Source organism: Hemicordylus capensis, chromosome 1 (genome assembly GCF_027244095.1).
Source record: "Hemicordylus capensis ecotype Gifberg chromosome 1, rHemCap1.1.pri, whole genome shotgun sequence".
Classification (NCBI taxonomy): domain Eukaryota; kingdom Metazoa; phylum Chordata; class Lepidosauria; order Squamata; family Cordylidae; genus Hemicordylus; species Hemicordylus capensis.
In genome coordinates this window covers 250,884,535-250,909,173 of record NC_069657.1, presented here as the reverse complement: position 1 = coordinate 250,909,173, position 24,639 = coordinate 250,884,535, and the positions used below count along the sequence as shown (strand labels likewise).

Here is a 24,639-nt window from a genome sequence, read left to right as displayed (position 1 = left end):
GGAAGCTCACCTGGTATTTCTGGACTTCTTGTGTGAAATTCCCAACTCTACTTAGTACTTGGTACTATAATTACCCTGACCAAAATACTGTGAAATTACTGCTCTGATCTACTAATGGCTGCAAAAATCAAGCCGTTGTGGTTTGATGCCAAGGGGCTGTAGCAAGGTGGCGCAATGCTTTCTGACAGAGACGACAACTTCTAAAAAATTTAGAGGGGGAAGAAGAGGAGAAAATTAACGGGATGTGGTTTACATTGCCAAAGACTGTTCATTAATTACCAATTTAATCACTGCTGGAGGCATGACATTACAAAAATCTGGCTGAAAGTTCTAATAGATTATGAAGACCACCTAAGTAGAGTGACCAAGAAATGTACAAAACAATTAATACTGTTTCATTGCTATCAAAGAAGCTCAGATTATTTTACATCAAGTGAAGCAAAAGAATTAGTAGCTTCACAGTGCCACCACTAGGAACTGTAAATACAATGGCACACAATTAGTAATGCACATGTGACTTTTCGTTCAAGGCATATATCCTTGGGAAAGCCAGAAACATGATAAGGAGAACAAAAGAAACATTTTAAAATGAAATGAATAAAGATTTTAACTCTACCCTCGTGCATGCTGAGAAATAACAGAACAGGCAATGAAACATACAGCTCTAAGTAATGTTGATATCATCCTGGGATGAATTGAAAACAGCCACACAAAAACATTTATGGTCATTAGCAGCAGTCTAAAAAGAGCATCCCTGGTGCTAAAAAAAGTGCTAGCTTCATACATAAATGATCTCTCTGAAATAGAGATCACTTCACTCCTGGCAGACACACAGACATACATACACATACATACATACAAACAACCATAAAAATACCTGGGCTCTTGAACTAGGCTACTGATTTTTCACATGCTCTAAAACATGTTGCTGAATGTTGACAATGCATTTTTGAACTTTGTGGCTAACACAGGCTAATTTAAATGGCAAAACCACTTATGAGTTATAAAACCCAAGCGACATCATCTTTGCCACATCTTTAGCAAGGGCAAAATAGAACACAATAAAATAAAATAAAATTTGGCTGTAAAATTAAACATTTCATTGAAATCCAAATTTGAACTTTACTTCACACAACAGATGTTTAATCACAAGATTATTTTGTTTTGTTGCTTGTTATGAAAGGAACAGAGCACATTAATTATATTGATGACTGATCATAAAAAAAATACAAGGAGGGTAACATATTTCTTCTTTGTGTGTGGGAGCTGTGCATGCCAAATCTTGTGCTCTGAAATAAAGTAGCTCTCTCTCCCTTCTTTGCCCACGCCCCGCAAATAAGACAACCGAACTAGTTTGTCACCAAACTATTTAAAAGAGAAAGTTTATTCATTTTTATACAATATGAGAAACAGCTGGCTTGTTTTTTACTTCAGTGAAGATGGATCAGATCACACCAATTTATGTGCTTTAGTCCGAAGTTGAATATATCTATTCAGCTTTTTAAAATGGTTCTCTTTATTCATTTGTATTTCCCCTTCATTAAGACAACAGAGGTATGCAATTTAAAATAGTTCTACAACCTGCTATATTCATGATCTTAAAATATTATAGTGAATACCCTTATGAGCTTAAACTACATTTGGTAACTTTTTAGGGATATATATGGAAGACAAATATGGAAGACAGTGAATAAATTATAAGCACTCAGGAATTACCAAATGTTCAATCTTTTTAAACAATTAGATGGTAACTGTTGGTGATCATATCTAAATCTGGTCACAATTGTCAGTATGATGATTAGTCTCCCTCCCCACCCCACCCCACCCCCAACCATCCCACCACACCAAATCAGTATTTTCCAATTATCATATAAAAACCAAAGCTGTAATCTATAAAGTATTTATGAATCACATATCATATTCTGATTTTTGCTTAAATGAAGAATACTAGATTAAATCCCTATATGGAGTGATTTTGAAAGCCCAAGTGTTATTTCTATGTCTTACTTTCTCTCTCACAATTTATATATAACTTTACTTCTAACAGCTTCCAATGAAACTCAAATGGCTCCCTGTCAAATAAATCTTTTGACTTGTTAATCCTGTCCAAGATTAATGTATTCTTTTGCGAACATAACAGGAACACTCCCAAATCCTTATAATTTGTGTGGGTAGTAGTGATAGTGGTACTGGAACTTGTGTTGGATGGAATCAATAAATCAGAGTTGATTTACAATGAGTTTTAATGAATACTGAAACACATTTTTGTAGTTAAATTATTGCTAAACCTCTGTTTATTAAAATCAAATGAACCTTATAAGATATTCATTTTCCAAGAAGCTACAAAATTCAGTTTGCTCATTTATGAAGGCGGCTAGAAACGATTTCCACTTCATATGAGTCAGTTTGCATGTTTAAAAAATTACCACTTTGCCATTAAAAAAATCCATCTCTTTTTTGTGGAAATGATAAGCAATGGGCAAAACAGACTGATACCTGCAGTACAAAGCACTTATTAAGTATGAATTAGATACAGCTGAAACAAGTCTTTTGAGCAAGATAGAAATATAAAAAGTGCTCCAAAGTAATGTCCTTTTAGCATTGCTCCTACAGACTGTATGCAAACATTTCCAAGTTTATAAGTAGCTGCTTTTTGGTGAACTTCTATGGCTGACATCCAGGCTAATGAAGCACATGTGCAGTGCTCCAAACTAAAGCAGCACAGGCACTCGCGAGAGGTGTTTAAGTGTATATGATTTTTGTCAGTCTCCCCTTCCTTCTGAAGCACTCTGTGCCATCGAAAAATATGTCCTTGAGGGCTGCATGACCCCCAGGGACATATTTGCAGGTGGCACAGAGTGTTTCAGAGGAAAGGGGAAACTGGAAAAAATTGCCCCCCACCAGAAGCTATCACGCTGCTTTAGTCTAGAACAGAGCATGTACACTTCCTTTACTGCATGCACTCTTTGTTAGAATGGATGCCAGCTTGTATCTTTTGTCTTTTTAAGTTAGCAGGACTATGTCATCCCAACACTTTAATATGTAAAGATATGTTCTACCTTCTCCAGATATATATTAAGACCAGCAATATAAGCACCTTTGGTGGATGGAAGGAGAGTCACGCTCTCAGAAGGTAGGGGGCCAGAGTGCTGCAGTGCGAAAAGTGAGGATACAATTAATTATATTTAAAAGCTGAGAAGCATCGCTCCTCTCACCTTTCCTACCACTCTGTTCCTCTAATTCACAGATTCTCCAATTACATCCTGGTGAGTCTTGTTATTCTTTAGAAGCTTATTGGGATTTCATAATGCGAAGCTTGGTCATTTCAGACAAGCTTCCCTAAAAGACTGCTTGCCCAATGGCACTGATCCTTTTTTCCTAATATGTGGTTGCAGAATGGTATTATTTGTGCTTTAGGGCAGACTCTAAAGCTAGTTTGAAGCTAGGTCCAACAGGCTTGCCATTTTGCCCTGTGTAAATTGAGTGGTCACCCTAGAATATGCCTCAGATTCTGTTGCAATGGACACAGGTTCTTAGATGTGCAAGGCTTCCTTCACAGAGAAATTGAGAAGGAAAGGGTTCCCTGAAAGACTGAAAATCACATCTCTTATTTTTATGAGAGACATAATGCTAATTGGGCAAAGAGGCACCTTTCAAAGTGGTGATTCTCTTCATAAAGAGCAACTGCCCCTATTCAGTCTCCGAACAGCCTCACTCCAGTGGCTGTGGCTGGTGTCTCCCTTGTGTTTATTTTTAGATCGTGAGCCCTTTGGGGACAGGGAAAGGAACCATGCTTTCTATCTTGATGATACCATTCTATCTTATTGCTACTGGACAAGTATCAATAAAACTGCCTACTTCCTCTTGCAACACTAAGATGAACCTAGTTACATGTCCCCAACTCTAAGATGAATCTGGTTACATGTGCCCAACAAGGGTGGCATGCTGGGAGGGATATTTATGTAATTAATTAATTTAAAAGACTAATACCTCATCTTTCAAGTAAAAAACCTTAGTTGCTGCCTTACAATAAAACATTTAAAATACAATAAGCAGCATGAAGAAAACCCAAATAATCATATGCAAAAAGCAGTAAAACAAAAGTCAAGAAAACTCAAAAGCTAAAATTCATCAACTAAAAGCCTTAAGAAACAAGTGCCTATTTAAAAGCAGCGGTGGTGCAGGACCTACCCACGGAGAAAGTTTTAAAGCTACACTATGCTACTTTCACTGCAGAGAAAGACTTGACTTTGGTTCGCAAATAAATTTATGTTAATAGCAGGCCAAAAAGCAGGACTTGTGAAGATGATCATAAAGCTCAATTAGGCCGATGCAGGTGAAGTCAGCCCTTAAGGTAACCCAGTGCAGGGCTTTAAACATCAGGACTGACACCTCAAAATGTTTCCTGAAATGAACTGGTGACCAATGTAGCTGTAGCTGATACAAAATTAGTGTAATGCTATCATAAACTATACTTCAATCAGAATCTGAGTGGTCACATTCTGCATCAGTTGAAGTTTCTAAACTGTCTTCAGAGGCAGCTCTACACAGAGTGCATTGCAATAGTTCAGTCTGGATATAAACAAAACATGACTGAGGCCATGTATACTTTTTCTAGTTAGGGCTGCAGCTGGTACACCAAAGTTGGCAAAAGTAACTAACATCACCTCTTGGGCATTCAAAGGCAGTTTGAAGAGTACTCCAAAGCTGCGGACCTGTCCTGTCCTTCAGGGGAATGCAGTTCTATCAATAAACAGGTTGCACACCGAGGCTCAGCAGATTTCTCAACATGGAGCATTTCCACCTTGCTCAGATTTAGCTTCAGCTTGTTTACCGTCATCCATATTTAAAATGACTCAATATACCCTTTCAGAGTATGCCTCCTTGGGATCAGTTAGTAGGAACAGGGTTGAGCATCAGCCACATATTGGTGACATCTCATCCCAAACCTTTGGATGATCTCTGTCAGCAGTTTAACTTTAAGCAGTTTCTGAGTTTAGTCCTCAGAAACCCCATAGAACAAAGAGCAAAGGGAAAGATCAAAGTTCATCCAGGATCACCTCTACCTGACCTATCAGATAGGATCAGGTGAGCACAGAACTATGCCTCCAAGTCCCAACCTAGAAGGCATCCTAGAAGGATACCATAGGCAATGGTTTCAAAAGCCACTGAGAAATCCAGGAGAATCAACAGGGTCACACTCCCCCGTCTATCTCCTGGTGGTCGTCATCCACCAGGACAGTTTCATTCCATCCCAAAGCTAGGCCTTATTAGATCCAAATAATCACATCATCCAGGTCCTGGAGCTGTGACACCACCGCATTCCATCACCTTGCCTAGAAAAGGCAAATTGGAAACTGGCCTATAGTAGTTATAGGTGGCTGGGGTAGGGTTTTCCTCCAGAGTAATCCATCCCTGCTCTGCCTTCAGCACTTCTGAGACCAAGCCCACTGGCCACCTTAGTAACCAATGAAGGGCAGGCTTACAATCATGCTGCAACCAATCATACAAATAGTTAGCCTCATGTTGGGCTATAATTCCACTGTTCATGTCTTCAGGCAGAACAATAAGAAAGGTATCCATATTAACTGGAACAGGTGGAACATAAGACTTATTCAGTCCAAACTCTGTCATAAAAAAGGCATCAAAGAGAAGATGTGAGCAGATATTTATTTGCAAAATGTGATGCAAATTGGTCACAAAACGCCACTGAGTTCCCTAAATCTTTTGTAAAACTTCCACTGGATAACACTGTGTAGACATCGAAGTGGAGAAATGAAATATAACTTAATCCCTTTATGGGATCCACTAGGTTAAACTTTTTGGGTGGAGAAATTTATAAAGCAATTCAGTTTCATTCTTTCCACACCTAGCAACTATAGGATCCTAATGGAGTGCATTGCAACAAATTATCCTAAAAACCACAGACTACAAATTCTAAAAGAAAAAACCTGAAAGCTTTTGTACAGTGGCAAAAATATCTAATTGTACTTACTGGGAAAATACCCTTAACACTACTGTAATCAAAATAAAAACATACAAAAGAGCCAGTTCCTGGGTTCAGTTGTTTTATCACATACTAGGAATGACCAAGAAATGAAGCCCAGAGCAAGGCTATGGAGATGAAGAGAAGGTGCTATAAACAGAGGCAGACAGGGGGGCAAGTTTCTAATAAGTATTCACTTTAACTTCTCCTTCACTAATGAATGGCTGCTAGTAACTCCTACGGTGGAGGGTGTGTCAGACACTCTCCGTACACACCCTTATAAATGACACATTCAGTATTCCTCTCATATAAGGTCAACAGCAGAAGTTAGTTATTCTTGCAACATCAAGGGCTGTCAGCTTTCAAAAAGAATGAAATTGGCCTGGATAAGCACACTGGGCTACATTTCCACTATGAACACCAGTCAGTTTTAAAAACACCTTAAAACTGCCTTTGGCTTTTCCTAGGGAACTCTAGGAACTGAAGTTCTATGGAGGCTGGTTAGTTCAAATAGGCCAAACTGGGAGCATGCACAGCCCCCAAGCCTGAGTAGAACACAGTTTTTGATTGTGTGAATGACCTCATCGTTTTGAATAATTTTCAAATCTATTTTGAGCTTACAGTCCAAATTTATTTTTGTTTAATTACTTATTGCCTAACTAGCCACAAAAAGAGGCAACTGGAAAATGTGACAGCATTGGAATAATTTTTTTTTAATGGCAAACTGAATAAAATTAGTTGGGAATATACATCCCATGGCAAGAGAGCATGGTAGTGCTGTAAAGGTGGTTACCCGTGCTGTCATGCTAAAAGGAGAGTGGGGTGGGGAAGGAAAACCAGCTCTTTAGAGGGGAAGGGGTGCCTGGATAATAGGTGAGATGAGTGTCGGGGGGATGATTGTACAGATCTCCCTGAGGGACACGGCAAGAAGAATAGTAATGAGATGCTACAAGACCCTATTCCAAATCAGTTATGTGCAGCACTGAACATATTAGGGGTACCTTGTTATCAGATCACTGTTAATGAAATTGCATGATATTCACTTTTGGTCTTTAAAAAATTAGTTTTATTCCAAAAAGAAACCAAACTACAGTTAAATAGCATTTGCTGTTTAGTTTAAGTTTGTAACAAACTGAACACCAATCTAAAATGTAAATACAACACTGAAATAATCATTGGGTCATATGGGATTCAAAATACTGATATCTTTCTAAAGCTAATTTCACAGAAAATTCATAGTTCAGTTGCATGAAAATGAAATGCACCCTATGGAAAGAAGTGACCAACTCTAAGCCAGAGTGTTTTAGGAAATAAAACATCGACAGAAATTCACACACATATGCATAGTAGTAAAGGCAGGCAGGATTGGGGCAAGACCACTTACCCTTGCAAATAAAAATCAACATTTTACTGTAAGGTTTGAAATAATAATTTAGCCACATTGCAATCATTAGCAAAATGAGCACTGTGCTAGCACAGTTTCTCAAGTGCAAATGGTTAGAATTGCAAAATTAAATTACAGCACATAATGTGACACAACAGGCAACCTCTGCTTTGGAAAGGATTGCATAAAAATTTAATTAGCTTTCATCTCCAGAGATTACAGTCCCCTCCAGGTCACCATTGAGGTTATTGGTGGAGCAATAGGCAACTGCAGCTGCCTCCCCACCGGACCAAGGTTTGCTTAGCTATGCTTTCCAGTGCCATCAGAATAATTCATTCTGATGATAAAAGGAGGGTCACTGTGAGAAATAGTATTGGGTGCAACACTGTAACGTGACAGATAACTTTGCCTTTCATCTGACTAATATCTTAAATCGGCTGGCAGTCAAAGAGCGCTGCTTTCAACGGACTTTCGATCTTTCATTGGCCTCAGTCAGTAGGAAAATAATCAGCTCCTGGTAGGAGGAGATGAGTGCTCAGCACTTATAGGAGTGGGAGAGTCACCCTAAATAATACATTGCTACCATCTCCACATATTACTATGCTTTAGTGTGAAGTCCAGTAACAGTAATAGTTCACTAAGCAAATTAAAAAACAATCACCAATGATACAAAATATATTCCGCCATAACAGTCAAGATTCCTTACGTCATTTAGTTGCTTAGAGCGGCCTGGGGTGGTTGAACTGGAGAGTTGCCTATTTCCTGCCTTTAAAGCTGCGTCTCTTCTTGCTTGTTCAAGCAGAACTCTTGCCCGTTCTTTTAGTTCTTCCTGTCTTGATAACATTCGTTGCTTTAAAAAAAAAAGGCACACACAGCAAAATTAAAGATAAACAAGCCCCAGAGGAATCTACATACATACAATACAGAAGACCAGCTAATAAGACTGGCCCTCAAGGCAAGATTACCCAGTAAGCATGCAAGAAGTGTTATGGAAGACCATGGGAGACAGTGAAGCCAAAAATATACCCCAATCAAGTGCCACCTTAGAATTAGTCATATATTGAAACAGCAGTCTGGGACTTCTGGTGTGGCATAACCCCTTGTCTTCTTTGACTATGACATACAAGAAGCATCCTTGGGTGCACACAGCCTCTGAAGGAAATATGAAGGATGTCCCCTTCCCTTGGTACAGGGCTGGCCAAGCCATTCCTTTTGTGCTTGGCTTTCAAACCATTAAAGAGCATAATGGGCTAAACCTGTCTTTTCACAACTGGCCTGTACCATAAACAAGCCAGTTGTCAAAGGAAGGCAGTGCTGTATAAGGGAAGCTGAGTGCTTCCTTCTCTTTGTACAGTTTAGTATAGCCTCTGCAAGGGTAATAATTCTCTACTCCCCTGCAGGGATCAAATCTATTTTGTAAAACACAAAATCTAAGCTGCCTCCCCAACTCCTTTTCCCTATAGACATGGTGTTGCATGGCAGTGGCCTTCCCACTCTTCCATCATGATGGACACTTCAACTCTTTCCTTTAGAGCTGTGCCTGGGAGAATATGCTTCTTTACTCCCCAAGCAGAACTGTAATCAAATTAATTTAATTAACCAATTAAATCTGCAATAATGTGCCTCTGGCTAAAACAACAGATTAGAACAACAAATTATATTTTCTTTGTGTTTAGATGGTACAAGTATATGTTGCAGCAGAAACTATCACTCATAGAATTTGCCTCTGCTCAATGTTTGGCAATTCCTGTCCCTCGCCATGCAGCCCCATTCCCGCCCCATTCCAGATGCCCCACCCCCACCCTCTGAAGCAGTTTTGGGGGCATATGGGTCTGGCATAAGAGGGTGGGAACATTCCCATATGTGAGCTTCCTTCTTCTCACACCACATTTGGAATCTGGATCTAATCCAATGAGAGGAAGTAAGTAACGAAGGTTTCCCTGTATTTCATGAAAAAAGAAATGGACATTAGGGAAATGAGAGGCTAGTCAATTCAACACTAAGCCTCTGCTACACTAAATACAGAAGCAGCTGACTCTACAGAGAGGAACTGTTTAATTTTAGAGGCATAGGAACTCTGAGATGTCTTAATAGTGCTTTGTCAGTCCACACTGGACATGATGGAGCATAGGAAGCTGCCTTCTACTGAACTGCCTTGGTCCATCTAGCTCAGTTTTGTCTACCCAGACTGGCAGCAGCTTCTTCAAGCTTACAGGTAGGAGTATTTCCCAGTCCTATCTCAGAAATAACAAGAAGGGAACTTGGAACCTAGATGCTCTTCCCAGAGCAGCCCCATCCTCTAAGGGGAATATCTTATAGTGCTCACATGTAGTCTCCCATTCAAATGCAAACAGGGTGGACTCTGCTTAGCAAAGAGGACAATTCCTGCTTGCTACCACAAAATTGAGTCTCCTGCCCTAGTGCTGCTGTTCCATTCTTTTTCAAAAGGTTGGATCTTATGAGCTCCCAAAAGAAACTGGAAGTAGTCTGGGAAAAACCAAAAGGGCAGCAGTTTCCTGACAATGTCATGTGAGTGCCCCATAAAATGTGAGTGAATGAAGACTGCCAAATGCCTAGTCTGGGAGCACTCATATGCACTCTATGAAAAGAACGAATGTCTCTTTATTGTTGAAGAAATTACTCCTAGACCACAACTACATACTACTTTTTCATGTTCCAAGTGCTTTACTTTTCTCATTCAGAGTCACAGTATCCCGATGATGAAGGTCTGGCTCTCATAAAACAGTACAGTATTTTCTGGGAGAAAGGCAGTGGTGCGTATGTTTTTAAAAGTTACTTTAGGCTCCTGTGGCCTCTATGCCAGAATTAAGGGGTGAGGGAAGGAGGTGCAGAGGCAGCTCAACAGGACCCTCCAACCAACAATAGGCTCCAAGTGGTCACAGGGCCTGGAAGGAACGGAAGCAGTGGAAGAGGAGCAGCGACAGGGCAGTTGGGCCTTCCGGGCTCTGGGTTTGCATGCTCCCCTCACTTTCCATTTCCCATGGAGTGATGTATGCACTCTATGTGGGTCTCTTGCTCTCTCCCCCATGAAGGTGCTTTAGGTCCTTTGTGCCAATGTGTCATTTCTGATGTGATTAAAAAAAAAATTCAGCCATTTTTCAGTGGTGCGGCTTTTACGCTGATGTGGCCTTTCTACCAGAAAATATGGTATATGATGTGGTAGACTTTGTTTGGCTCACGGGATCAAGTTCTTCTCCAAGCAAAAAGCTTGGAAAACTAGATATCAAAGAAAAGTTCTAGCCTTTACTCGTTTTCAGTGGGTGGGATTTTTTTTTGGTCCAGAGAAGCAAGCAATCATGTGAGCCCTCAGACTGAAGTGGCACAGCTGAGACATAGGTCTGTCACCCCAGCAGCTATTTGCAAAAACTAGGAATTGGTTGGAATGCAAAAATAGTGACTTGTCCACAAGAGCTGAAATCCCTGAGATGTGATTGAATGCTGCAACATCTTAAAAAGGAGGTATGGAGAAGCGGGACAAAGAGCAGCAAGGCACTATACCACATCCTGGTTTGTTTGTTTTTTTAAAAAATGTTACTTTTTAATCTTTTATTGTTTGGTAGAAGCGGCCACTCCTTCCCTGTCCTGGGATATTGAATAAACCACATTAAGAAAAAAGGAGTCAAACAACATGACCATCCTCTTGCAGGAAGGCTATTCCTACAAGCTGTTATGATGGGAAATCCTACCTCACATTTTGTAGGCAGGATTAGCCCAATACTGTATAGGGCTAATGAGAAAATGCTGCTGAGTAGCACTTTTGATCATGCAGAAAGATGCACAGTGTCCTTGGCTGAGCACAGATTTGAGTCTGGGTCACTCACAGGCAAACCTAATGCTCTTTTTCAACATTGTAAACCTGATGAGTTGGTAAGCACTTTGATGGACCTGATACAATTTGCACTCTTCATACCTGAAATAGCTTTAGATTAATGTTGCTTTATTAGATGTGAAATTAGCTGGTACAGCAGATGTTTAGTGTTTTGACTAGAGCGCCTCGTAGGCCTTATCTACACTGCTGATTACTACTGTGAAATGTCATGGGGCATTTATCTCACTTATTTATTATTAATTTATTACATTTCTATACCACCCTATCTATCCAAAGGCTCTGGGTGGTGTACAACAAACCAAAAACAAATGAACAAACAACTATTCAAAGCAATCAGCTTAAAACAATATAAAAACAATTTTAAAACCAGTTTAAAACTAGTTAAAAACATTTAAAACCAGTTAAAAACATTGAAGAACAATGTAAAAACCTAGATACTCTTCCCAGAGTGGCTCCATCCTGAGGGGAATATCTTACAGTGCTCACACTTCTAGTCTCCCTTTCATATGCAACCAGGGCGGACCCTGCTTAGCTAAGGGGACAAGTCAGGGCAAACAAATAGTGATGTGCCCGGACCGGTCCAGAGGCCATTCTACAGGCCTCCGGACCGGTCTGGACATGGCCGGTTCGGATTCGTGTGGTTCGGGGTGGGGGGTCCCCTTAAGGGCGGGGGAGGGTTTACTTACCCCTCCTGCCGCTTTCCCCCCTCCTGTGCCCGTATTTCTTCGAGTAATTTCTTTGAGTATTTCTTTGAGCTCCCCTTCTCCAGCGCTCTGCTCAGCAATTCTTTTAGTAACGGGGCGGCAGGATACCTCCCTGCCCCCCCTTCCCCCGCTTGGTGTGCAGTGCAAAAGGCTTTAAGAAGCCTTTTGTGCATGCGCACACATGTATTTTCATGAGTAAATGGAGTGGCAGGATATCTCCCTGCCGCCCCTTCTTCCGCTTTGCTGCAAAAGGCTTGCAGCAAAGCCTGCAGGCGTAGAGGCTGTGGTCGTTCTTGGGGATGAGGTCCACGTCGTGGAGGAAGAGGCAGTTCCATTCTTCGTCTTTCAGGGCCTCCTTCACCCTCACGTTCAGCAGCTTGGCCCGGTTGAAAGTGGCGTTCCCATCCTGATGCACAACGTAAGGCTTTGCTGCAAAAGGCTTGCAGCAAAGCGGTAGAAGGGGCGGCAGGGAGATATCCTGCCACTCCGTTTACTCACGAAAATACGTGTGCGCACACAAAAGGCTCCTTAAAGCCTTTTGCACTGCATGCCAAGCGGGGGAAGGGGCGGCAGGGAGGTATCCTGCCGCCCCATTACTAAAAGAATTGCTTCAGCAGAGCGTCGGAGAAGGCGCGCTCAAGGAAATACTCGAGGAAATTACTCGAAGAAATACAGGCACAGGAGGGGGGAAAGCGGCGGGATGGGTAAGTAAACCCTCCCGTGCTTTAAAGGAACCCCCCACCCCAGTGCCGGACCGCAGCTCCGCGGTTTTGTGCACACCTCTACAAACAAATAGGTTTTCAGGTTCTCTTGAAGGCCAACAATGAGCCCAAACTTCCCATTTCTGCCAGGAGTGCATTCCACAGCCCAGGAACAGCTGCAGAGAAGGCCTGGTTCCACATTGCCACCAGATGGCAGCCAGTGCAACTGTTTACGAACACGCATAATATGGTCTCTCTGGTTTACCCCAGAGACCAGTCTGGCTGCCACATTTTGAACTACCTGAAGTTTCCAAACTACATACAAAGGCATGTATGTAGGGTTCCCCCCCACTCTTACCCATAGTGCAATATACGCACTACTATTTTGCTGGCCTGGCATTCTCCTGAATCATCCCTTTTAAAAATGCTTTACAAAATTAATCATACAAAGGAATGCAACAGTGCTGAAGCTGAATGATTCAGCACTTTTGCTGAAGATTTGTGCAAGAAACACCTCCCAAGTTTTCATAAATTGGGTGTGAAAATGCAGGCATATGCAAATATATATTTGTAACATAGGGAGTAGAGGAAAAGGCAAAACAAAGCAGCATGTCACTACACATCATGCAATTATAATGACTGAGATCATATTCACACCTAGAACTTCAAACTGAAGTTTGAAGTGAGTTTTATATCTAGGCTTATTTAAAGCTCTCTAGGTCAATCAATCAATTTTATTACAGCCACAGGCCATACAAAAGACATAAAAAAATTAAAACAAAATATTATACATAGTAAACATAATAAAACATAATAAAACAGTAAGCTCCTATGAATTATACCTTAAACAAGATCTTAATCTGATAGCAACATAAAAGAATTTCACCACCACTTTAGTGACCTCATTATTTTGGTCCTCAAGACAGAAGTTCAAATAGAAGGGGTCGGCTCTTCCTGGAAATTGCTCTAACAAAGGGAATATAAGTTCTTTCCTAGTATCACAGTAAAGAGAGCAATATAACAACACATGTGAAACCGCTTCAGGGAGGCTTGCACCATAAGGGCATAAAGCTCTATAGGCAGAATAAAGCAAGCCTGTTTGGTTCAGATGACGTGACCAATTGTGGCTTCCTTTTCTACAGCAATCAGAGTTAATTCCAACTTGCATAAGAGAAGGTGAGTGGGCAGTGGGTGCTCCTGAGGACATCGTGTGAACCTTTGTGTGACTTTTGAACTCAGCCAGAGGAATGCAAATGTAAAGGATGAAGAAACTGATTATTCTGACAATAACATTTTCAAACTTTCCCACATATACTATAAACATTTCTTTTAGGCTTATGAAAGATAAGCTCTGCCCACATCACCATTCACAATGCATTAAAGAAAACACAGAATTATTTCATGGCCCACTATTGTAACAATGTTAGATAGCCCTGGAAGTTACATTGCAGTGTCCTGGACACATCTTCTTTCGTCTTACCTGTGCCGTTTTTGTAGTCAGATCAGTCTGGTGTATAGCTGTTTTGGTCTCAAATTCTGAGTCTGCCTCCATTTGCCTCTGAGCAGTATGACATTTTTTGTCGACATCTGTATCCCTATTGTAAGAGTATCCAGGTTTATTTCCCACTTCTAAGTTTGTTTTTTCAATACGTGATTCCAAATCCAATTTCCTACTCTCTCCGAGTTCTGGATATCTATGATTCTCTAGTTCTGAGAAATTAATAGTACTGTCTGAATACTGGTGTCCTTTCTTATCAGCTTCTTCACATAAAGTTGTTGGAAAGAAATCCCTTTTTGAATTGCTGACTTGTGCCAAATCACTCAGATCTAAAGTGTCTGCTTTGAGCAGTTTCTTCCTTCCCAACAGGGGCTGTGCTTGTGCTGTACTGCATTTCCCAGCTTCCTCAAATCCAGAAGTCCTTTCCAAGGTTTGGTGGGTTTTTTGTTGATCTGCATCATTTTTAGTCCTGCGTGAGGAAACAGAAGCCACACCTGGGCTTAGATGGGCATCTGGTGTTTGATGCTCACTTTCTGACTCCCCAACGTCACTGTCATTTATGATTACAGAATCATCCTGAAAAACAAAGTCTGCCAAGTCCCCATCAGGTTGTTGGAGTTCTGGGTCCTGTTTCAAGTCGTTTAGTTCTGCATAGAATTTTTCCTGATCAACAGAACTGTTTGGATCCGTTTCATAGTTGCCCACTTTGTATGTGCTTTTGCTACTGTTCTCTTCAATCTGAACCACATTTAGCTCTTGTCCACTGAAATGTGCCCGTATTTGATAAAGATAGGTCATAACAGTCAGTTTGTCAGGAATTGCTAACAAGACCATGTCAGAAGGTTCTAGAAGCCGGGATATTCCTAAGCTGGCGAATCCATCATAGGCCTTAAAATAAACAAAAGTTAGTATTTTTTTCATACAAAATGCTAACCCCAACAGTGTGAAGATTAAACATTCGATATAAAATAAACAAATGAGGCTAACATACATTGAAACATATATTAAGGAGAGCCACCTCTGCTAACCAGGCAAAGAAGGTGCCTTTTAAAGTGGTGGCTCTCATATTTAAAAGTGGAACTGCCCCTATTCCATTCAGTATAACTCCCCTTCAGTGGCTAGTGTCTCGTGTGTGTATGTATGAATGAGAGATAGCGTGAGCCTTTTTGAGACAGCGTTATCCCTTTTGCTATGTAAACTATTCGGAGAACTTTTTAAAAAGCAGTATAACTGTGATACTCAATAATAATAAATAATAATCACCACCACCATGCGATTCTGAATTGTCTTAAGAGTACACAATTCAGCTCCATCAAAATCAATGGGAATTGTCAACATGCGGTCAAAAAGATAATTTGTTGTGGAATCATCCTAAAGCCAGAAGTTTATTGATAAAACATTATCCTTATAAGCAAATTGTAACATTTGCAAAGTAGGCATGTAAGTAGACTGAAGTGATGTACAGCTTAAAGATCTCATGCTGTAACAAACAGCCGTGATTTTCTCAATAGATTCGGAACCTGTCTATTGATGGTCAAATGATATTATTGCATGAGGCCTGATTATCTAGCTCCTGCCTCTTTAGTCCTTAGTCAGCTTCAAATGAGATGTGTACATGTCACCCAAAAAGAAGGTAGTGGTTTCTGCATATTGAATCCATTGAATATTATGCAGACGTATATTGGCTTGATCATTGACATCAACAAGAACCTATTTTTAGTTATTTTGTGGACCCACAAAATGTTGAAGGTGTTATTTGAAAAGGAAAAAAAGGTAGGGATGTGCAATACATTTTGAGCTTGAAGCGGCTGTTTCGAGCTTGAAACAAATTTCCCTTATAATTAAGGGCCTATTTCAGATCTTGAAACAAAACAGCCCAGTTTCGACTCAAAATGTTTCAAGTGCAATTTGCAGGCCTGTTTCCCCTTTCTGATTGGTTTTCTGGTAAGGTAAAGTGTGCTGTCAACTTGAATCCCTACAGTGTGGGAATAGGCTGCCCCAAATCACCCACCCCAGATAGCACCCACACCTCGCCAGGGAGCCCAAGAAAGAAAAACAAACAAGAAATAAAGAAATAAAAAACATAACTTACACAGCAAAAGAAAATAAAAACCCTATAAACATGTGAATGTTTGAGGTGCGCTAACTTAGTCAAGTTGTAGGGACAGTGAAAGGAAAGTGGGCAGATTAGTCTTTGCTAGAACTTAATTTTCTTTGCAGTGTCAACCTCTTTTTATTTCTTACTTTTGTCTATTTGTTTTTCATTGTACCAGCAGCCCCAATGGCTTTAACTGGGTGCTATTGTGGATTTTTTCTCCTTGTGTGTGTGTGTATCTTTTCTTTTTCTTGTAGACAGCCCCCGGTGGCTTTAATAACTAGGGTGCTATGCAGAAACTTTTATTTTCTTTTGCAGCTGCTGCTGTTTGCCTTTTTATTTTTTTTATTTGGGGGGTACATGGGTGCCCATCCTCCTGACACCCTCCTGCCTTCCTCGCAGCTGTAGAGTCCTAGAGTCTGCTTGGCCTGAATGCCTCAGAGAGTGGCACCTGGCCAGACTCCAGCAGAAGACACCATTCGCCGGAAGGTAAGCATTCCAACCTGTAATATATTCCCCTTAGGAGATGAGGCCGCTCTGGTGAAAGCATCTGCATGCTTGCATGCGGAAGGTTCCAAGTTCCCTCGCTGGCATCTTCAAGATAGGGCTGAGACCCCTGCCTGCAACCTTTGAGAAGCCTCTGCCAATCTGTGAAGACAATACTGAGCCAGATGGATTAGTGGTCTGACTCAGTATAGCAGCTTCCTATGTTCTTTAAATAGGGAAGGGATTAGGTACTAGCCAGGTAGTATGTAGGACTGTAGGACAGGAGGGATGGATTAGGAGACAGGCTGCAGTAATCCCTGTTCCCTTCCCTTCAACTTACCCAATGGTTGCTTGCTACCCTCCAAAAAAAGCCCATCCCAAAAGCCTGCTTCTATATTTGGGGAGATTTAATTTTTCTAACTTCTGTATGTACATGACAGTGCTATAGATAGCACTGTGTGTGGCACACACAGCATAAACAGACCACCTCTGATGTCACATCCCTTTTTAAAATACCCACCTTAAGGGTGCTTCTTCCCCTCCGCCACCCCATCAGAGTTAGGGCTTGAATTTTGAATTTTAATGTCTAGGAGAGCAAGGCAGAGCCAGGAGCAGATTGACAGGCAGAGAAAGGGGTGATGATAGCCGTGGGAAACGGTGAGAGGGGCCTATTCCCCGAGTTGTCTCCACTGATGTTGTGCGCAGGCTCTCCTTTCTAGAGGAGGGTGGTCCTGCTGCGCAGCTGCAGCTGGCAGCTGAGGTCGAATTAGGGAGGAAGTCCTCCCTTGTAAGGGGAGAAGATCTCCCTGTGGCAGTGGAGGAGGAGGTTATTGTGTCGGCTGCTACTAGCCCAGCCAGATCACTCTCACCATCCTCCCACAATCCCCGTTGGCAGTGCAGCTCCCTCGTCTGAGATTGAGGAGTAGCAGGAGGAAATCATTCCACTTCCTGTTCCTGGACCTTCTCAGCCTTCTCAGTCTTCCTAGACTGAGGGCGGCAGCAGCCCCCAGAAGGAACCAGCAGCTCCAGTAGTACGGCCACCACAAAAATGGTCCCGGACCTAACAAAGCATGATGTGGGACCACTTTGAGCTCTGCCCTGGTGACCCAACACATGCTGTCTGCATCCACTGCAGGGTCAGTAGGGGGAAGGACCCTAAGCGTCTTTCAACATCAGGGAGGTTGCTGGACCTGCAACAGGGCCCCTGCTCCTGATGGCAGCAATAAGCCTGGTGTGCACTCAATTAGTGGCAGAAAGGCAGATGCTCTTTCTCTCAAGCAGGGGAAGTTGCCTGCGCAGTGGATGCAGTTGGTAAGCAGTCTGGTTGCCCAGAGCCTCATCTCATCACCCGGGCCATTGCCAAGATGATGTCTTGGTCAACCGGCCATTCTAGGTGGTGGTAAATGCTGGCTTTCTCCAGCAGCTGGTACTTTCTCCAGCAGTTGTCCCTGGCTCTAAAATCTCCTGATGTACCACCTTCAGCATGTGGGTGGTGCCCTTCTTGAACTGGTTGTGCAGGGAGGCTGTGTCGGGGCTGCTGTGTGCAGCAGAGCCTGATGCTACTGTGCACTTCACTGTGGATCTGTGGACCAGCTGCAGTGGGCTGCATGCTGCTTTCTTGTCCCTCACTGTGCACTGATGGGGCAGGAAAGTGAGGGGACATCTGCTGCTGGTGGCATGGCCAGGTGGGCTCTGCTGCAGGTGGAGGTGCTGGACACTGACCACATGGCACATGAGCTGTCAGTGGCCACTGATTGCCAGGTGGAGGGATGGCTGTCTGGGCTGCCAAACCTTTGCTGGGGGTTCATGGTGACTGACAATGCTCTTGACATAGTTAATGCAACCAAGCAGCTTCAGTTTGTGTCCATCCATTGTGTGGCGCACACTCTGATCCTGGTTGTGCTGGATGTGCTTGGCCTTTCTGGGGTAAAGGCCAAGTGAGGCATCCCTGCTGGAGGTGCTGAGCACTAGCCTGCTACTGCCATGGCTCCTCTTGTGGAGAGGTGCTGCAAGATAGCAACTGACTTCCATCGGAGCAAAAAAGGTAGGTGGATACTCAAGGAGAGGCAGCTTGAGTTCGGCCTACCTGAACACCTGAGGAAGTTTCAACCCAGTGGAACTCCACCTTTCACTTGTTCCAGCACCTGCAGGAGCAAGAGATGGACATTCATGGTGTGGCAAGGTAGTGTGGTGACCTATCCAACCAGGATTGGGCGCTCATTTCCAAGGTAGCACTCAAGCCATTCTTTGTTCCCACAAACAGCTTGTGTGCTGAGCCAGCAATGCTCAACCAGGCTTTGCCTGCTGCTCTTCTCCTTGAGAAGACGATGGGTGAGTTCCAGTCACCACTAAGGAAGCAATCGCCTTGGCAGGTGGACTGGAGTAGTGGATCGGCTCAGGACACCCTTGGGTGCATTGGCAGAACATGTTTTGTTTTGCCTATGTGATCCAAGAATGAAGGGCAAAGCTGTCACAGCTGCCCAGATGGAGTGACCTCTTGGTTGAAGAAGTTAGCTGAGCTGAGCTGAGGAGAGGAGAGGAGGCTGGTGCATGGCCAGGAGGAGGGTACTGGAGTGCCTACTGCTAATGTGCAGTCTACCCCTTGCATCAGCATCACCACCACTTCCACGGCCAAGGGAGTCAATAGTTCTGCCTCAGGGTTCCATCCGGTGGTTCCCAGAGGGCTTCCTTGGTGCCTTGCCAGGGAGACAGGAGGAGCTCACTGAGACCTGCAGCAGTGCTGAGTAGTGTGTTCTGCAGTACCTGCAGGAACTGGTGGCAGGCTAGGAAATTGATCCGATCCAATTTTGGGCAACACATCACCAAGTCTGGTGATAGTTGCCTGACGGTTCCTCTCATGCCTGCCGAGCAGCATCCAGTACAAGAGGGTATTCTCCATGGCCGGGGAGAGCTAATGACTGGATGCTGACTTGGTAGAGTGGCTGGTCTTCCTGAAAGCCAACCTTCCTATGCTGGGCTATCCCATGCTGGCCATGGAGGATGAGTGACTCATGGTCACCCCCCCCTCCAGCAACACCACTGGCAGCTTATCCAACCCTGGCCAACGACAAAACTAGATGTGTCACAGTCTGCCCATTAGTGCTGCTTACACACACAGACACACATGCATGCCATGGCCATGGCCAATGGACTGGTGCCCTGACCCATGTGTCAGGCTGTCAGCTGGGGCCCAATCTAAGGCCATGGTGCTTAAGACATAAGAAGGCAGGCAGCAGTGTCATGGGGCAGGATATACATATGCTGGAGAAGAAGAGATGGTAAGAGTCAGCTTTTTGTCAGACCATTGGATTGGTCAGTCTAGCTCAGTATTATCTACAGTACCATGTCCTCCTGTCTCTCTGTGGCAGGCAGGCAGGCAGGCAGGCAGGCAGGCAGGCAGGCAGGCAGGAAGGAAGGAAGGAAGGAAGGAAGGAAGGAAGGTTTTATTTCTTCAGAACTGAGCATATTATTTTCTCAGCACTGAGTATAATATGCTGTGCTATTGCTGCTATAACTATCTGATTTTGCTGGATCTCAGATTGACAAAGCCAGAACTTGGGTGCCTTCCTTCCTTGAGTTGTGGCTTGTTTTGTTTGTGAGATAGTGTTGTGGAATGGACAGTGGCAGCTCTATGTGTGTATGTATTTTTTTAATATTTCTTGGTGCTTGCTGTGACAAGCTCCATGTCTGGCCTTGAGACTAACTTGTGCTTCACTCATGGCTCTGGCCTGTTCTGCAATCTGCATTGCAAGATGTACCATACTCAGTCAAAATGTGGCAGAAGTTGCTCTAGTTGAGCATAAGGCTGTGCTTGCTGCTAAAGGCACTGCTGTGATAGCTGTTGCAATGCTAGGAAGTAAAGAGTCATAATTGTGTGCGAGAGAGGAACTTGTGTCAATGATGTTACAGCAGTGCAGGCACTGTGGCTAGCAGTGGTCAGATTCTTTTTTGGCCATTTTTGGACTGTGTTTGAAATGTGTGTTAAGAGGGACAGATTCCCTTTTACTGTGTGCTTCTGCAGGGTTTTTCAAGGCAGATTTATAAAACTGCACTCTGCTTGTTCTGGCCAAGGGGAACAATGGGGAACTCGAAACATTGTTCCCCATGGATAGGTCCTAGGGATACCAAAGTGGTTGTATAGTAGGGCATGATGGGTGCTACCTTCCATAAAATCCACAAAGAAATGGGCAAGTGGGCGATTTTCAACAAATTTTTAACCTTTCCCCATAGGATCCTATGGGGGCTTTGACAAAAGGTTAAAAATGTGTTAAAATTGCCAGCATGCCCATTTCTTGTGGGTTGGATGGTAGGTAGCACCCATCATGCCCTACCACACAACTCATTTTGATTTTCCTAGGAGCTACCCATGGGGAACAATGTGTGTTTCAAGTTTCGCCATTGTTCTCTATGGCTGAAACACTCGAAACATTGAGTTTGTTTAGTCGAAACAGCCGGCTTGGCCATTGTTTCATCTAAACATTTTGATTATTTTGTGTTTTGTTTCAAGCCCGAAACAAATCTCAAAATCTGTTTTGTGCACACCTCTAAAAAATGGAATTAGCCTACTTAAGGCCATAACAGCTTATAGAATCCTAGAGCGGGGGCTATTTCAGGAGAGATATGTGTTATGAAGTTAAACAGTCCTTCATCCCAGACTGTAAAGAGATGTTTTAAGAAGGTGAAAAGGAAAAAGGATATATTCTCTATTTTTCACTATTCAGATTATATATTAGGATATAATCAAGCCAAGGAGATCCTTAAACAGAGGATCCTGGACATCGCCACCAAAATGACTTAAGCTCCATTATGGAGAGCATAAGAGGGCACCTTGGTGATCTTAGCGCAGAACCCACCAGTTATCTACTGTCACTCTCTCTACCGAACCATCAGAGTGTTTCTCCAAGCAAGACACAATCAGAAGTTTTATCTGGAAGATTTTCAAAAATCCCCTTGACCAGTCAGATCTGCCCCTGTGGCTCAGGCAAGGATAAATCTGTCCACTATGTGTTGCTGTATTGTTCTTTTTATAATGACAGTTGGTGTAATCTTATTACTCCCTTCTTATTACACTTTCCCGAATTGCTGAATTTTATGCCACACTTCTTGCAGATAAGAAATCTTCCATTGTAAATACAAATACGACAATTTATATACTACTTTTCAACAACTCCCAAAAGTGATTTTCATAGATATAAAAATAAATAAAATGGCTCCCTGTCCCCAAAGGGCTAACAATCTTTTTAAAAAGACACATAAGACAGATATCAGCAACAGCCACAGGAGGAATGCTGTACCCTCCAGTGGCCAGTTGCTCTTCCCCTGCTAAATAAAGAGAATCACCACTTTAAAAAGCAGGGGATGTTACTCAGTTAGCAGGGGAACATTGCTCATAATGTTGCCAAGTTTTGTGCGGCAGCTGTGAAGATCCACCAACAGCTAACTTCTGGCTGTTTCCTAGATGCTGCTACAAAATGGCTCCTGTGATGGTGTACATTGTATGACTGAATTCTTATCTGAATGTAGTACTATTGGTTTGCTTGTACGTCTGATCAATGATTGCAATAAAGCTATTCATTCATTCATAAACCTCACCTCGCTATACTACCATTATGAGTATTTATATACCACTTTTCCAAAAAAGTGCTCAGAGTGGTTTACAAAGAAAAATAAAGAAAGATAAAAAATAAGATGTCCCTGTCCCAAAAAGGCTCACAGTCTAAAAGGAAGCAGAACACAGACACCGGCAGCAACCATTGGAGGAAAGCTGTTCTGGAGTTAGATAGGGACAGTTATTCTTCCCCTGCTATCTCGGGTTGTGAGGAGTTTAATTTCCCTACATCTGCTGTGATGCTTTTAATGGGTTCTTTGTGGACAAAATCTCCTGTATTTGGGCTGACTTGGGCTCCACTATTTCTGCAAAGTATGAAGGGGGTGTCCAGCAATCCCTGTAGCAGTGTTAGATTGGATCAGTTTCAATCTGTGATTCCTGAAGATGTGGACAAGCTGCTTGGAGCAGTGCGGCCTACCACTTGTTCTCTGGACCCTTGCCTGACTTGGCCGCTTCTGTCTAGCAGGGAGATTGTTGGAGGTGGCCTAGTTAGTATCACAAATACATCACTGAGGGAGGATGGGGTACCTCCTCCTTTGAAGGAGGCAGTGGTTAGACCGCTTCTTAAGAAGCCTTCCCTGGATCCCTTAGCGATGGATAGTAATAGGGTAGTCTCCAATCTCCCTTGGTTGGGCAAAGTAATTGAGAGGGTAGTGGCCGACAAGCACCAGGAAGTTTTGGAACTGATTATCTCGACCCATTTCAAACTGGCTTTAGACAGTGGGGTTGAGACAGCCATGGTCAGCCTTTACCCCTAGTAAAGGTTCCCTGGGACCTTTACCAAGGAATTGACAGAGGGAGTGTGACTCTGCTGGTTCTTTTGGATCTCTCGATGGCATTCAATACCATTGACATGGTATCCTTCTGGACTTCCTAGGGGAGTTGGGGATAGGGGTTCTGCTCTTATCTCTCGGGTAGATTCCAGATGGTAGAGCTTGGTGACAGTTGCTCCTCAAAACAGGAGCTGTTATATGGAGTCCCTCAGGGCTCCAATCTTCCACCACTGCTTTCTGATATCTACATGAAACCAATGGGTGAGGTTATCAGGAGATTTGGTGTCGGGTGTTATCAGTATGCTGATGACACCCAAATCTACTTCTCCTTGCCATCCTCCTCCTCATCAAATGGCATCCATTCCCTAAATGCCTGCCTACAGGCAGTAATGAGCTGGATGAGGGATAGCAAATTGAAACGCAATCCAAGCAAGATGGAGGTGCTTATCGTAGAAGCTCAGAATTTGAGGGATGAGTGTGCTGGATGGAGTTACACTCCCCTAGAAGGTACGCAGCTTAGGGGTACTCCTGGATCCAGGCCTCACCCTAGTATCTCAGGTGGAAGCTATGGCCAGGAGCGCTTTCTACCAGCTTCAGCTGATTCAACAGCTACGTCCATTCTTTGAAAAGGACGACCTCAAAACAGTGGTGCATCAGCCGGTAAACTCCAGGCTCAGGGTACTGGCTGCCGGTTCGTTTCCGGGTCCAATTCAAGGTGCTGGTTTTGACCTTTAAAGCCCTTAACGGTTTGGGCCCGGGGTATTTGAGGGACCGCCTGCTCCCAAGGGTCGCTGCCCACTTGATGAGGACATCTGAGGGGGCCCTGCTCCGGGTGCCGACAATAAGAGAGGCCCGGCTGTCATGCACTTGGGACAGGGCCTTCTCTGTTGCTGCTCCCAGACTTGGGAATGCTCTCCCAGTGGCCATTCGCTCCTCGGACTCCATCACGGCTTTTAGAAAGCTTGTTAAAACTTGGCTTTTTACCCAGGCTTTTACATAATTGTTTTTACTGCTGCTTCTGTGTGTTTTTACCTGTTGTATTGTTTTTATGCCTGTATTTTATATGTTTTTATATGTTTTAGCTTGATGTTTTTATTGTCTTTTTATTATGTTTTAACTTTTGTAAACCGCCTTGGGGTTGTCTTTTAACGAAAGGCAGTATATAAATGAATGAATGAATGAATGAATGAATGAATCAATCAATCAAACAAACAAACAAACAAACAAACAAAATTGCAATGCGCTCTATGTGAGGCTGCCTTTGTACGTAATTTGGAAACCAGTTAGTTCAAAATGCCAGACTGGTCTCTGGGGTAACCCGGAGAGACCATGTTATGCCTGTTCTTAAACAGTTGCACTGGCTGCCGATATGTTTCAGGGCAAAATACAAAGTGCTGGTTATTACTTTTAAAGCCCTGAATGGCTTAGATCCTAGTTACCTTAGAGAGCACCTTCTTCTGCATGATCCCCACCACACGTTAAGGTCATCTGAAGGGGTCTGTCTCCAGTTACCACCAGTATGTCTGGTGGCAACGACTCAGAGGCGGGCCTTCT

General features: G+C 43.0%; 1 protein-coding gene across 1 annotated transcript in view; it reads right to left on the bottom strand.

Annotated features, from left to right (window-relative positions):
- EHBP1 (EH domain binding protein 1) overlaps window positions 1-24,639 on the bottom strand; it is a 418,269-nt gene that overhangs the window by 120,144 nt on the left and 273,486 nt on the right. The window contains 2 exon segments of the mRNA XM_053284345.1: window positions 8,077-8,220; window positions 14,106-15,011. Of these exon segments, the coding sequence (XP_053140320.1) occupies window positions 8,077-8,220; window positions 14,106-15,011 (1,050 nt within the window).